The sequence below is a fragment of the Eulemur rufifrons genome, chromosome 9 (genome assembly GCF_041146395.1).
Source record: "Eulemur rufifrons isolate Redbay chromosome 9, OSU_ERuf_1, whole genome shotgun sequence".
Lineage (NCBI taxonomy): Eukaryota > Metazoa > Chordata > Mammalia > Primates > Lemuridae > Eulemur > Eulemur rufifrons.
In genome coordinates, this window is record NC_090991.1 from 23,089,687 (window position 1) to 23,104,936 (window position 15,250).

The 15,250-nt window shown below is 47.1% G+C and overlaps 1 protein-coding gene across 4 annotated transcripts in view; it reads left to right on the forward strand.

Annotated features, from left to right (window-relative positions):
- The window catches only part of HNF1B (HNF1 homeobox B), a 52,436-nt gene extending 37,633 nt beyond the window's left edge, over positions 1-14,803 (forward strand). For 2 of the 4 annotated variants that reach the window (XM_069481047.1, XM_069481050.1), the window contains exons 7-9: positions 2,919-3,113; positions 5,560-5,678; positions 13,859-14,803. In XM_069481047.1, coding sequence (XP_069337148.1) covers positions 2,919-3,113; positions 5,560-5,678; positions 13,859-13,879 — 335 coding nt within the window. In that variant the 3' untranslated portion in view covers positions 13,880-14,803. The remainder of the gene's footprint in view (positions 1-2,918; positions 3,114-5,559; positions 5,679-13,858) is intronic. The other 2 variants (XM_069481049.1, XM_069481051.1) reach the window with 2 other exon arrangements.
- Positions 14,804-15,250: the final 447 nt, after the last annotated feature.

Here is a 15,250-nt window from a genome sequence, read left to right on the forward strand (position 1 = left end):
AACATGTGTGGCTCACTCTATCCTTAGCAGCTTGGAAATTGACACACACTGTGTTTATCTTTGCAGAAGGAAACAAGAACAGAGATTAGAAGAACGGGCTTTAGGTGATTCACAAAACAAAAAATTATTTTAAATGTGCTGCCTTTTCACTGGGCCCTCTGGTATATGGAATATGGTCACCCTACTAATATTGGGGTTTGGATTGAGAATGAGGTAGGATACCTAAAACCAGCTTGTTTGCCTTCTAGGAGATTTGATTAAAAGGCCCATGGGTAAGATATCCCACTTCCTTATTTCTACAACCAAAATGATACACAAACTGTCCCATTTACCTGCTTTCTTCCCGGGCTAAGCTTTGACTGACATACACAATTATATATAGTTTTGCAGGCACTATCTGAATTAAAATTTTCCCTAAGGCTATTCCATAGTTTTCAATTTTATTCCTCCTAATTTCCTCCACCCATACTTTTCTACCCTCTCACAATGATCTTCATGTCTTACCGCAAATGGGCAACACCAGAGTATACACTGATCTTAGAAGATGTGTATGTGCATGTCTGGGTATGCGTGTCTGTGGGTGTGTGTTTGTGTGTGTGCATGTGTGTTTGTGTGTCCAGTCAGGGTGGACAGAGCAGGAAGAATGGTGAGGGTCACTAGAACACTGCCAAGACACAGTGGTACTACCCTGTGGAGTGTCAGGCATCCTCAGTTAGGTGTGTTGTTGAACACACAGGCCCTGCCTCAGGACTGCCGAAGCCCATGGAGAATGTGATAACAGATTACTTGGCAGTGCCAATTCCTCATTGTCTACTCATGCTCATCTCTTTGTCATATCCCCTTCCTCTCTCTACTCTAGACTGGATAGCATGCTTCCCAAGCAGACACCAGTGCCCAGAAACAGATGAAAAGGCCAAGAGTCACCCACTGTGGGAGCTCTCAGTCCTGGAATTGAGGCACATCAGGATCACAGACTGTTGAAAATAAGATTCCTGGGCTCCACCTTGGAAGGTTCTGACTCATTAAGTCTTGGGTGGGACCCAGGAATGCGTATTTCTTAAAGAGCTCTCCTGGATGATTCTGAAGCACAGGCAGGTTTCAGAACTATGCCCTCAAAAGTCATCCACTCTAGACAGGATAATTTTCTTTTCTGGGCAGAGATTTCCCAAAAAGAGCAGCAGCAGTGGACTCCTGGAAAAATAGCAAATCCATGGGTCTTCCTAGGACACTGAGGTAGAAAAGGGAAACGAGATATCAGGGTATCAGGTGAGATGCTGGCCTGGGGAGAAGCTGAGCCCCCTGGGGAACTGGAGATAGTGCTATTCTGAGGGTGACCAGAGGGTCCCGCCCCCAAAACCCCACCCAGGAGAGCCAGGAGGGGGATTATTCTCCCTTCCTTTCTGCTCAGGGGTCTCGCCTTTTAGGTTTCTGATAACAGTATCAGCTAAAGCTCTGAGTAGGCAATTGTTGAGGACTTTGTGCTATCGCCACTGAGGACTTCCCACCAACCTGCTTTGAAACCCTCTCCATTTCAGGGAAGGCTCTCTAGGTGGTCCTTCCATATCTACCTAAAACATATCTTTTCTGGATTTCCTTCTCCATCTCATTCTTTCCCCCCACTTCCCAGAAAGCAAGAGCAAAGGAACATGGGTGCTCCAGGAAAGAGGCTGGGGTGTATTCTCTCCTGATCCTCTTGTCCCCACTCTGACCCTGCCTCAACTCTCTTCCCCAGAGTCCACTCCAGGGAGCATACAGAGCATGGGTACCAGCGGACCCAATCCTTGCAGGGATGGCTCAGGTTCTAATGAGGCCTCAGGATAGATGCATTACCAAACCACAGAGGCCCTCATACTCCCTGAACAGAAAGATGGCAAGATCCAAGGGCCATCCTTTAACCTACTACTTCCTTCCTCTAAAACCTGGTCCTTTTGATGCCACTAGCCCTGTGCTGCCAGATAAGATATGCCTACTTCATAGACTAGCTGATTTCCAGGATTTTCTCCCCTCTTTGCTAAGTTAAGAGAGTTGGCACCTGACTTCTCTCACGGTCTTTGTACAGTCTACTAAATGAAGGTCTTCAGATTTCATACTCCCAGGACCATGGAGATTATTTTGTTTTTATCCAAATGTGGGTCCCTGCACACTCCTGCCCTCTGCTGGACAGACAGATCTGGGCAGTGATCTGGGCCTTAGAGCAGTGGTCCCCAACCTTTTTGGCACCAGGGACGGGTTTCACGAAGACAATTTTTCCACAGCCCAGGGGGGTGGGGCTGAGGTTTGGGGGGTAGGCGGAACTCAGGTGGTGATGCCGGCAATGGGGAGCAGCTGTATAGATGAAGCTTCCCTGGCTTGCTGCCACTCGTCCCCTGCTGTATATACCACCCCCTGACCCCTGTTCCTAAGTTTCACGGAAGACAATTTTTCCATGGGGGGATGTGCAGTAGGGAGCATGCAGTGGAGCTCTGCAGCCTGGTCCCAGTCCTCAGCCCAGGGGTTGTGGACTGCAGCCCTGGAGTCGACACCTTGAACTCTGCCCTGAGGGCACCAGGGCAAGCCTCTCTCACGTCCAGCATAGATGGTGTGGGCAAGTAGAGTCAGCTTTTCCAGGGCCCCAGTAACCTCAAGGGAGCTAAGTTTGAGAGGTCACAGGATGACTTCGGGAGACTCTCAGGCTTCAGTCAGATCTGTTTAAAGCCTGTCTCCAACCCACAACTCGCTCTAGAATTTGAGCAAGTAAATTAATCTCTCCAAGTCTCAGCTTCTTTGTCTAGAAAATCACTTCCCATGCAATCTCTTAGGTAACAGGCTCAGCCCAGTGACTGGCACATTGAGCAGGGGCTCAGTGAATGACTGTTGCCATCCATCCACCTCTCCTCATCCTGGAAGCCACCTCTGACCTTTCCTTCCTGCTCCCACAGGCCTCAACACCTCCCAAGCACAGAGTGTCCCCGTCATCAACAGTGTGGCCGGCAGCCTGGCAGCCCTGCAGCCCGTCCAGTTCTCCCAGCAGCTGCACAGTCCTCACCAGCAGCCCCTCATGCAGCAGAGCCCAGGCAGCCACATGGGCCAGCAGCCCTTCATGGCTGCTGTGACTCAGCTGCAGAACTCACACAGTAAGGACGGGGGCACATGGTGGGAGGGAGCCCTCGGCAGCCTATCACTTCCCTCTCTGGGTCTGAACCTTCTGGGAAGTTTATTGGTTGGGTCACTTTTCCCTACTTATAATCAACCAGGGCAATTTCTCAAGCACACTCTTGTGTGTTGCTGTGTCTTTGCTAGTCCTCTACTCCCAAGATTCCCAGGGAAAGATTTGAAGAGGACAGTTTAGGCCTAACTTGTAAAGGAGAGTTGGAGAACACATGCCAGTTTCCTATCTCGGCACCCACGGAAAAGATACCACCAATCAACCACCAGTACCTTTTCCTAATGAGCCTTTTCAATCCAAAATTCCAAGCAACCATTACCAGATGATCAGAGTTGAAATCTAATTTGCATCATGTTTGCCTTCCCTGAAATAGAAGAATCCTCTAGAGTCCCCATGGGGTTCATACACCCCAAACACCTCTAATCAAGAACCAGGAACATAAGTGGAAAATACCACCAGCACACCACCCTGAGCAAGGAGTATCAGAGTTTCTGCCCCATCCCATACCTCATACCCCACCCCCCTGCACAGAGACTGTCACTCACATCCAATTTCTACACCCACCTTAAGTCTACTTTTCAACCACTTACTTCCCACCCACTCCCAGCCTCTGTTTCTCTGCCATCCATCCTGAGCCCCAGGCCTCCAGTCCTATGGCCGGGTCTGGCTATAGCCCCAACCTGCGAATTGGAAAGGATCATGGAAAGGATGGATGGCTTCCCTGCTTCAGGAACACCAGGGAAGTATCCAGTGTAGAGTGCTAGTCTTGGATCAGGCAGACCTGGATTTAAATCCTGGCTTTGATGCTTACCAGCTGTGTAGCCATTGGCAAGTTACTTAGCCACTCTGAGTCTCAATTTCTTCATCTATAACATGGAAATAGTATGCATATAGAGTAACTATAAAGATGAAATAAACATAGGTGTGAACTGCATTTGATAAGCATAAACAGTTATAGCAATACAAGTGATTATTTATTAAGAGACTCCTGGAAGGTAAAGATGGCAAAGGGGATTTGAGTTTCTCCCCTGGCTGCATTGTATAAAACTGTGAGTCTAAGGGATAACAGCCAAGTCCAGCCTTCTGTCCCCTGTCCTCGGGGTTGACCCCTACTCAGGCCTGCAGAGCTGGTTTTGGAGCACCATCTCACATTCCAATCACATTTTCGTGGCTTCTAAAAATCTGCCACAGCCTGTAGCAGATTCTGGGACTATATGCTCCCCACTTCCCTTCCTCCCAGAGCCTGGCCATATGCTCCCCTCCTGCCCCTACACCCTCACCTGGGCAGGCTTCATAAAATGGCCAGGCCAGGGTGGGACAGTCAGAGCATGGTCACCAGTGATCTGTGCACTGCTGAGGCCCAGCAGGCCTGGCCAGCCATGAAGAGGGAGCCCATGGAGCCCCGGACAAGGAAATAACCAGCCTCCCTGCATGGGAAGGGCAAGCTGAGGTGGCAGCCAGTGACCTTCACCCCCTTTCCTTACTGGAGGACTCCTTGGTATGCCTGTTTTCTGAGAATAGACTGGTCCCTCCCTCATGGCTAGGCATCCACATGCTTTCATTAGTTGGTCATATGACCTGGAACTTACATGAATTTTATGGATAACTAACACGACTCGAAAGGTTCCAGACTTCGTCACTTGACTAGCCACAAAAAAAAAAAAAAATTTTTTTTTTTTTAAAAAGGTTCCAGACTTGGTGGACAAGTACTGGAAAAACAAAAACTTGAGTAACGTGCTCTTGGAGGTTTTATTTGCATGTAGTCTCCTTTTGTCTATCATCTTTCATATTTCTGTGATGTTATAAGGCTATGATATCATTTTAGTGCAAACTAGAACAGCTCAGAATTATACAATTACCTACACCTGTTTCTAATCACAATTGTCAATCAATCTGCAACTGCTAGCATGAAACCTGGTGCTTGAGTCATGGCAGAAACCTTAAGCATGTGCTGGCGAGATACTTCGTGCTGGCCTGCTACTTAGAATATTTTTTGACTTAAAATCTCAGATGCTCTACATATGCCTAAGAGTCACTTGTTGATGCCCAGGCATCTAACATTTTGTTGAAAGTCAGGGAAACAGAAGTGCTCCCAAGTACCACTACATACTAGGAGCTGTGCAAGGCTATTTATTTGGTACAAATACTCTAAACATGATCTCCTCCAATCCTACAATAAACATCATCCCATTTTACAGGTGAGGAAACTGAGGTTAAATAACTTGATTATGAAGCCAGGATTTAAACACATAGGCATTCTTTTAACCACATCCCACTGCTTCCCCAAACATAACCACCATCCCCTTTTATCTTCCCAGGTAACAGGAGCTAGGGTGTGGGATGGGGGCATCTGTCTGTAGCGGTGTATGTGCCTATGTATGCACCTTAATTTTGTCTTCATTCTGTCTCTCCAGTGTATGCACACAAGCAGGAACCCCCCCAGTATTCCCACACCTCCCGGTTTCCATCTGCGATGGTGGTCACGGACACCAGCAGCATCAGTACACTCACCAACATGTCTTCCAGTAAACAGGTAATGCCAGCAGGATTGGGGGAGGGAGGAATGACTAAGGTTATGAATGTGCAGAGGGTATGGCAAGCATGGGCTTGGCCATAGTTTGGTCCTTCCCAGGCTCCCCGTTACTTGCCAGAGGAACCCCTGAGGTCCCACAGCAAAAACAAACTACAACAAAAAAAACAGTGAGCCACAGGTGGAAGGGGTTTATTGCTCACCTAGATTCCCCAACAAGAGCACAAAACAAGGACTGAAGTTTAATAGGTTGCTGGATATTACACAGATCCCTTGGGCATTAAGATTGAGTATTCCCTAATGGAATGATCAATGATCCACGGAAAAGATATTCCCAAGGAGGACTCATGAGGTCAGACACTCTGTTCAGTTTCATGCTTTGCAAGAGGGACCCCTGAGGATCCACAAGGTAGTCAATGGAGAAAGTGACTTAGTGAGTCAGGGGTCCTAAAGCTGATTCTCCCAGTCCAGGACCCATATGGGACCCAGAATACCCTATGTTCCAGGGAATGATCCAGTTCTCTCAATCCATAGGGACTCCCTAGTAGACAGCCTGGCCTTTCCAGGGGCCTGCATTCACTTGGAGTTTTATCAAGAAACTTAGAATCAACTTCCTGCTACACTGAAAGTGGGGAATCCAGAGGCTTAGTCACCGTTTCAGTTGATGACTAATTCCCACCTCCACATAGCAGTGCTGGAGTAGTAAAGACAGACGACCCATGGCGAGGCTCATCACTTAGCTGCAACTCAGACAGCTGGACTGCAACGGGACACTGGGAGTTAGAAAACAGGACAAGGTGTCTGAACATGGATGACAATTCCAGAGAAACACAATAAGATCTTTTAGTACCTGGGGTCTGTGCAGTGTGGGAACTATTTGGCCTTTATTGATTACTAGATAAGTAAGTAACAACCTTGAACTTCATGTCAGAGGCTCTCAGCAGGATTTGGTCTTGTTAATGATCTTTTTTTTCCATCTGAGCCCTGCAGATCACACCTCATCCATGGGCTTGGGGTTCTCTGTTCTTTCCTTTGCCCCCATCTCCTCCTGGCCCATGTAGAGTATAGAAGAACAGATGGGTTCTATTCCTCATTCTGCCATTTGCTTGGTGACCTTGACCTCCCTGAGCCTTCATTTCTTCGTCTTTAAAACGAGAGCTGTAACATCTACTTGTTCTGAGGATTCAGTGAGGTCGTGTAGATGCAGTGCTTGATGTGTCCTGGGTGCTGAAACACACACACAGCCCGGGTAGCCAGACTCTGGAGCCGGGGGTAGAGGGAGAGGTGTGTGGGACCTGCCTTGCCACTCTTCTCTCACCCAATAGAAGATGAAAGGACAACCCCTGGTTGCCCTGCCCTTCGACTCCCGTGTGATTTCCCACTCTTTGTAGTGAGCAGGGAAAACATTTATCTGTGCTCACAAATCTCAATCAGGGGGGCAGCCAGGCGCAGCAGCCCTCCCTGGGAATACCTTCCCCTTTGAAAGGTTTATCAATCCATCTGCCACTTGGTCAGGCCTAGACAGGACCGTGATTAATTATTCTTGTCTTTCCCAAGTTGACTTTGATGCTTGCTTGTTGAAACAAGTCCTCTGAATTCAGGAAATGGTCTCTTAATCAAAATACTTCAAGATGCTCCTGAGACGCTGCACCAGCCCCCAAGTGCGCTGGTCTCCCCTCCACTGGACAGAGTGACCAGCCAACCTTGAAACTGCATGAGCCGCTCTCTAGAACTACTGTGAAGTTGTCTCCATGTCCCTGGACACTTCAGGAGTCTGGCAATAGGCTCACTTCTGTGATGATGAGGATAATTATTACACTTAGGATAAAACATACTCATGTAGCACTTTACAATTTATACTTCTCATGAACATTATCTCATCATTTTCTTCTTACTGCAACCTCCTAAGTACAAAGAAATAAACTGAAGCTCAGAAATGAAGAGTGACCTGCCCAAGGTCACACAGATGATACATTCTAGAGTTGGATCTTCAGACTTTGGTCTTTGACGCCAACCCATAGGAACTGTTTGCTTTTTTCAACTGTTTGCTTACCTTCCAATACCCATCTTTAAAATTTCTATGGTAGTTGCTGCCACTCTTGTTGTCTTTAATGGTCAAGAACAAGAGCAGAAATTAAGTCCACATGCTATATTCCGATCAGGAAACTTTTTTCCTGCGAGCTTCCTTCTTGTGCTGCCTCCAGACAGAAGGTATCCACGGTGAAGAAAGTTTGTACAAACTCTGTTTCTAAGGCATAGGGTCGGAAGTGAGTTCTGAAGGAGATCTGGTGGCAATCCTGCTTTTTTTTTTTTTTTAGTATTATTTTGCAAAAGGGATTTTAAAACCATTGCTAGGTATCAGGGGCACACGGGGTAAGGGAAGAGAAGTATTCCTTGGTCAAATATGTTGGGAGAACTGCTGGATTAAACAAAGTTAAACAGCACTGCGCAGGGCTTCTCAGAACACTTCACTCACTGACGTGTGCACTGAACCAGGCAATTAGTGTGCACCATGCTCAGGTCAAAGGGACACATCCTGGGCAATGCTAGTTTAGAGGCATTGGACGGTGATAGGAAAACCCAACAGACCTGAGCTAATCCCAGCTCCATCACCCCCTGATATGTGAACTTGGCCACTTAATTCCCCACTGGGAGACTCAGTTTCTTCATCTATAAAAGGGGAAAATCCCACCCTCATCTCACAAAATACTCAAAGTGCCTAACAGAATGTGTGGTACATAGTCAAGTATTCAAAGTGGTAGCTCCTTCCCTGTTCCCTCTCCTGTCTGTCTATGATTCTTTAGCAGACAGTTGTCTCCCCTTCTACTGACTCCTTCAATATTTAACTAAGTTCTTGGTCTACATGTGGTCAAAGAAGAGTCTGACAAGAACATTTCTCAGGATTAGGACCATCTCTCAATCATATCCCACCTCTTGGGCCTGGGCTCCAGATACCTGTCTCCCATTCTCCTGCTGACACACATATGTCCTCTCACCCACTTCCCAGGAAAAAAGCAAATAGTTCAGAGGCCTCTCAAAACCCCCAAGCCTTTTTACCTAGCCAAATGCCTGGGCTATAGTAGATGTTCAGTAAATAGGAATGAATGAATTCAGAACTAGTGTGCATTTTCCAAGCAGCACTCCAGATGCTTCTCTATCTTACCTTTCCTGGCTACCCATCCTGCAAGGCAGATATTTTTATGCCTGATTTATGAAGCAGAAAATCAAGGTTCACAGATTGGGAGGGATCTGGCCAAGTTCAAATGGATAATAAATTTTGGAGTTGCACTTCCAGACTGGTCTTCTCACTCCAAATCCATTAAACAACATTCATCTTCCAATATCCATTTTTAAGCACCCATAATAATGACCTAAGCTTATGCAGGTATAAGGCTAAAGCCAGGATTTGAACTTGTATCTGTCTAATTTCAGTACTTCCTGTTGTCAAGACAGACATGCTACGGGGGTCTTGGGGATCACGTGTCAGGCTTCTGCAGCTACTGCCATCTCTCCTTTCCAGAACATATGCCTCTCCCTCCTCCTCAGCTCTGGGGTGCTGCCAAGTTATCCTCTGAGTAGGTTTGTGCCTGAGTTCAACAATGCCCCCGCCCATCTGGAAACAAGACCACAGCAAGCACCGACCTCAATTAGAACAAGTATCGGCAGGCTGTGAGCTTACTCCTGTTTCCACAACATTCTCTACCAGCTGTTTAATTCCTAGTTTATAGGGAGGTCAAGAGAGGGCTCCCAGAGCAATCACTAGTCAGGGGTGCTGACAAGCAGGAGGTGGGCGGCCTCGTCATAAATCCCCAGCAGCTGATTCCCTGCCCCCTTTTGCATTGGGCAGTAAGGCAGAATGGTGTGATGGTTAGGAGCACCAGCCTGGGAGTTATGCAGATCTGGGCTCAAGATTCTACACTTTTTACTTGTGTGACCCCAGGGAAATGTCTTAGCCTCTCCAAGCCTCAGTTTGCTCACCTATAAAATAACAATAATGATACCTCTTTCATGGGATCAATGAAAGAACTAACCGCAAGAAGGTTTGTAAAACACTTCACTCGATGCTTGGCCCAAAGGAAACACCCAGTCCCTGGAAGCTGGGTTACACTTGGCTTCCCCTGCTGGCAACCCTGAGGGTCTTTAGAGCTTGGGGAAAATGGCATAGGGCATTTATTTCCCCCTATTGAAGAGCTTGAAGGAGGTAATCTTTTTTTTTTTTTTCAGAGACAGGGTCTCACTCTGTCTCACCAGGTAGAGTGCAGTGGCGTGAACATAGCTTACTGCAGCCTTCAACTCCTGGGCTCAAGCGATCCTCCTGCCTCAGCCTCCTGAGTAGCTAGGACTATAGGCATGCGCCACTACACCTGGCTAATTTTTTGTTTTGTAGAGATGGGGGTCTCACTATGTTGCCCAGGCTGGTCTCAAACTCCTGGGCTCAAGCAATCTCCCACCTCAGCTTCCCAAAGTGCTGGGATTATAGGTGTGAGCCACCACACCTGGCCATGGAGGTGATCTTCATATAGTGGTTAAGAGGAGGAGATTTGCTGTTGTGAGACTTTGACAAGTTACTTATAATCTCATTAAGTCACCCTTCCCTCATCCGTAAAATTGGAATTATAATCATAGCTTTCAATTAATGGAGCTACAATTAATCTTGCATAAGTGAATAATAATAAAAGTGAGTTATCTGTCCTCATTCTCTCGACTTCCTCACCCTTGGTTCTGTCTGGAGATCACTGCAGACTGGCTTCTGTCCTCACACCCTACTGTGTCCAGCTCAACACCTCCATGCTGCTAAATCCAATGGTTACTTTTCAATCTCTATCTTTGACATAGCTGATCACTCCTTACTTTTTCCTCTAGGACTTCAGGGCACTGCCATCTTGGTTCTTCTCCTAGGGCACTGGCCACTCCTTGTCTCCTTAGCTGGCAACTCATCTTCCCAACATTTATGTGTTGGAGGGCCCCTGGGCTCATTCTTTGGCCTCTTCTCCTCTGTGCTCACTCCTGTGTGATCTCCTCCAGTCCCATGGCTTTGGGTCAAGAGCGCATGGCTCCTATAATTCTGCCTCCAGTGCAGTTCTCCCTGCTGAGTGCCCAGTCACAAATCCAGTGCGTCTTTGGCAGGGACAAATGCATATGCTTATCTGATAAGTGTCTCAAATCGAACATGCCTAAAATAGGAATTCATTTTGCCCTAATTTCTCCCTACCTAAATTGCTTCCTCCTTGGCCTTCTCCATTTCCAAAACTGGTACCAGTTGTTCAGGTGAGATAGCAGAGAGCACCCTTGATTCTTCTCTCCACACCCCACATCCAGTCCGTCAGTTAGTTCTCCTGGAGAACCCTCAGAATGCATCCCAAATCTGACCTCTTTTCACCACTCCCATCGGTACTGTCCTAGCCCAAGCCCCCTTGTCTCTCACTGATCTCAAGCAGCCCTTACCCATCTTCCACTTCCCCCCATGCCCCACTGTGGTCTGTTCGCCACCCAGCAGCCAGAGTGATCTCTTAAAAAGAGAAATCAAGCATGTCATTCCCCTGTCAAAACTCTCCGATAGCCCTGCATTACAACCAAACCAAAACAGAGACCTACAAGGCCTGATGTGACCATTCCACTGCCAGTGTTGCCATTCTCACTCACCTCCTTCTTCTTGGTCGCTCACTGGGCTTCACCGTATCAGTGCTGAAATGATCCCACTTCAGGATTTCTGCACTTGTCGTCTCCCCTGCCTGGAACACCCTTTCACATGCATCCTCACATGCTTGCTACTTCATTTCATTCAGCTCAAAGGTCGCCCCTCAAAGCGGCCTCTCCTGATCCCCCACCTAAATTATTCCCTTTTCCCTAAAGTCACCCTAACCTCTTATCATGCTTATTTTTCTACAGAGTACTCATCTCCACCAAAACTTTATTATATATATGTATACGTGTGCATTTGTTTACTTGTTCATTGTTCAAAACCCTCAGTAGAAGGTAAACTCTGTGAGGATGTGGGCAGGGTCTTGTTTACAGATGCACCCCCAGTGTCAAAAAAAGTGCTAGCACATAGTAGGCCCTCAGTCATGTGTTCAATGAATAAATAATAATCACCTACTTCAAAGGATTGATGTAAGAATTAAATGCAATGATGCCTCTAAAGCCCTTAGCATGGTGCTTGGCACACAGTAGGACTTCAATAAATGTTAACTATTACCATGATGTAACAAATCCTCTTGGAATTAGGACACCCTTAACATTTGCCACAGTTACCACCTTTCAGGTGGAGAGCTCTGTAGTCACTGAGAGATCTCAGCAAGGCCCCCAAGGGGCTGGACCTACTGGGCCTCCAGTTCTAAGGGACCACAGTGCACCCCTTATCAGATGTTTGTGTTTAGACTCTGAAGGGGGCAAATAACTCTAGTTCCTTTGACAACATTTAGGGCTCTGCCATCATTTTATTATGTGAGCAAACATTTGATAGCTGGGAAGCCCATCCCTAATGACAGGTCATAGAATCCCACTGGCGTCTCCTTATCTGCCCTTCTTGTTTGCTCTTCTATTGAAACCTGCAAGGTCACAAGCCATTTTCTCTCTCCTCTACCTGAAATCTGAAAATTGGAAAAAGGCTGATAGTGGGAAGTAAAGAGACTCAAGAGTGGGGGTGGGCAGAGGGAGGAAGAGGAGGCAAAGGGTATCGGAGGACCCTGACCAAGGGCTCAAGAATGTAGACGGGTCAGAAACATGTCTCCTCACATGGACGCACGGCTCAGTCCCATTCTTCAGAGCACACGAGAGCAGCGTAGGCTGGAGAACCCTGTGAAACACAGTGTTAATATAACAACTGTGCCAAGCACCATTCTCAGGACTTCGCATGTATCAACTTGTCTAACCCCACAACAACCTCCATTTTATAGGTGAAGAAACTGAGGCACAAAGAGAGTAACTTGACCAAGGCACTAAGCTGAGTAGAAGGCTCCTAACTTCAGAGCATAATAGAAAGGACACGCACTGGATGATCACCTAGAACTAGTTTGAATCTCTAGCTCCACACTCTCCTAGTTCTGAAATCTCGGACAAGTCACTGACTCTCTTTGAGCTTTGTTTTCCTAATCTGTAAAATGGACATAATGGTAACCTCCTATAGGGTTATGGCTGGGAGCACTAATCAGTGAGATAACAGTGAAATAATAGGCCATTAGTGGAATTGGTAGTGGTGGGGGTATATATTTGGGGGGGAGTCTTGAGAGAATAAGCCACTAAGTCAAAGGCAAAATCTCAGATGCCAACAAAAGCAAAAGGGAAGGAAGAGACAGAGGGAAACAAAAAAGGGACTCCCCAGAGGTGCAAAGGAGAGTAATAACATTCCATGACAGTTACAAATGAATGAGACCCAGGGTCCTGAAAGGAGATGCTGCCTGGAGATGGGTGAGGTGGCTCTTCTCAGAGGGTCTCTCTAACCATCCTAGGGTCTCCTGCCCCTGGCCCACCCAGAAGGCCTTCAGTGTTTGAATCGTTTCCCTGGTCCTCTAAGTTTTTTATCCCCAAAGTAACAAACCTGTAAAAAGCACTTTGCAATTTCCAAAGCTCCTTCCCTAATGTGTAGTTTCAGTAAGTGGTAATTTTCTCATGTGCTTATGGCCTGGCTGCTCTAAGTAGATCTGCAGCATTGGCACAACCTGGGAGCTTATTAGAAATGAACACTTTTAGGGCCATCCCAGGCCTAAGAATCAGAATTAAATCAGAATCTATATTTTGATAGGATCTGTGGTACTTGTAGGTCCATTAAAGTTTGGGAATCAGTGGTATAGGGGACTGCTGCTCTGAGAGGTCTTCAGAAGAGACGCTTACTTCCATGAGAGGCAGGAGCTCCCCATCCAGCTGCCTTTTCAACTACACTGAGCACTCTGTAAATACCAGTCTCCCAGAAAGAGGAGTCCAGCTTCAGGATTAAGGCCAGCGAGGTATGACTATTTCAAGGTCCCTAGAAATTCACTGCTCTCTTCTGAAGTGGCCAGGAAAGCTGGCTCCCAGGTTTTCCTAAAGGAAATGTGTCTCAGAACCAACACTGCAGAACTGAGCAGACACTAGGTCCCCAGTTTCCACCCCCAGCCCTTTGCTGGTTGATGTAGGTGTCAGCAGCCAAACTAATGGCTCATGTCCCTGCCAAATGCACACCTGAACTCTCCTCTCTCTCTCTGCAGTGTCCTCTGCAAGCCTGGTGATGCCCACACATCACTTACTTTGTGCGCAGCAACAAGGACCCTATTTTCCACACCATCACCCTCTGGGCAGCTGTCATGGAAAAGCCCAGTGACCTGACAAGCACCTGTGAGAGGTCCCTGCTTACCTGACATCCTGCTGGAGCCTCGGACAATCTACTCTCAGGAGGCGCAGCCTGGAGCCCAGCTTCCCTTCTATGCAGTATTGTCATGATGCCTCTCCGCTCCTGTCTGTCCTAGAAGTGGGAGGCAAGAAACCACGGAAGAGGAAGCGAGAAAGCGGTAGTGTCTATGTTGTGATCCTTTGTCGAACAAACTGATGCGAAAACTTGAATCTGTTACTGAAACAAGGAGAGGAGGACGCATGCTATTGAGCTGAGCCAAACACACTGTAAATATCTGCAAACTCCCTCCCCATCCCCATCCCAAATGATCTTGAGATTTCTTTTAAAGAAGTAAATTTGTCCAATGGGTGTAAACTATAAACTACTGTAATTAAGTGCAATTTCCCCTCTGTGTCTTCTCCCCTCTGCCCTGTATATAATACTAAAATTGTCTATTAGTTTTCTTTGTAAAAGCCAGAGTTGAAATTTCAAAAGTGATTTGTCCCTCTCTCTTCCCTCACGGAGAAACATCCTAAGTGGGAAGTGAAGCCCCTTACCCCCTCCCTCAGGCCTGGACGCACACAGGAATGGCATACTTTGGACTAACTGCCAACTAACTCCAATCTCCTGATGTTAAGACACACTTCTGGATCCTGGAGGGGCTGAATGTAGTGTCAGAGTAACATCCTAGCTTCCTGTGGGCCTAGGGGTTCAGCCGGTGCACCTCCAAGAAACCTCACGGCAGGGAAACTGGCTGTGTGATAGCAAAAGAAAAAGTTGCGGTCTCAGAAAGCCTCCCATTAAAACGACTTATTTTATCACTGCCCAGAGTCTGATATTTCTGTCTCTGACCCTTTCCCTGCCATGGTTCCACTGAGAACCCCTGGCCTCTGGTCTCCTTGGAATTTTCCACATACTGCATTGGGATCACTAAGCGTGTCTCTGGGGCTATAGAGAGATGGATGCCCTTCGTTTGTCGTCACCTTCCCGATGTCTTCGTGTCGGCCTACTGCTAATCAAGTTAAGGGAGAGTTGATTCCCTGAGCCAGACTCCAGAAGTCCTGCAGAAGGGTTCTGGCCAGAGCAAAAGCCAGCACCCTTTTCCTCTCTGCGACTCACAGGGGCAAAGTTATGGAGCCGATTCTTGGTGACTTGTCGTCATAGAAACAGGTAAAAAGCAGAAAGAATGAAAAACCTATGTGTAAATTTTTTAGACTCATTTTAAGCATTAATTCCAGCCTTTCCTTCTATGTTCCTTTTATTCCTTAGG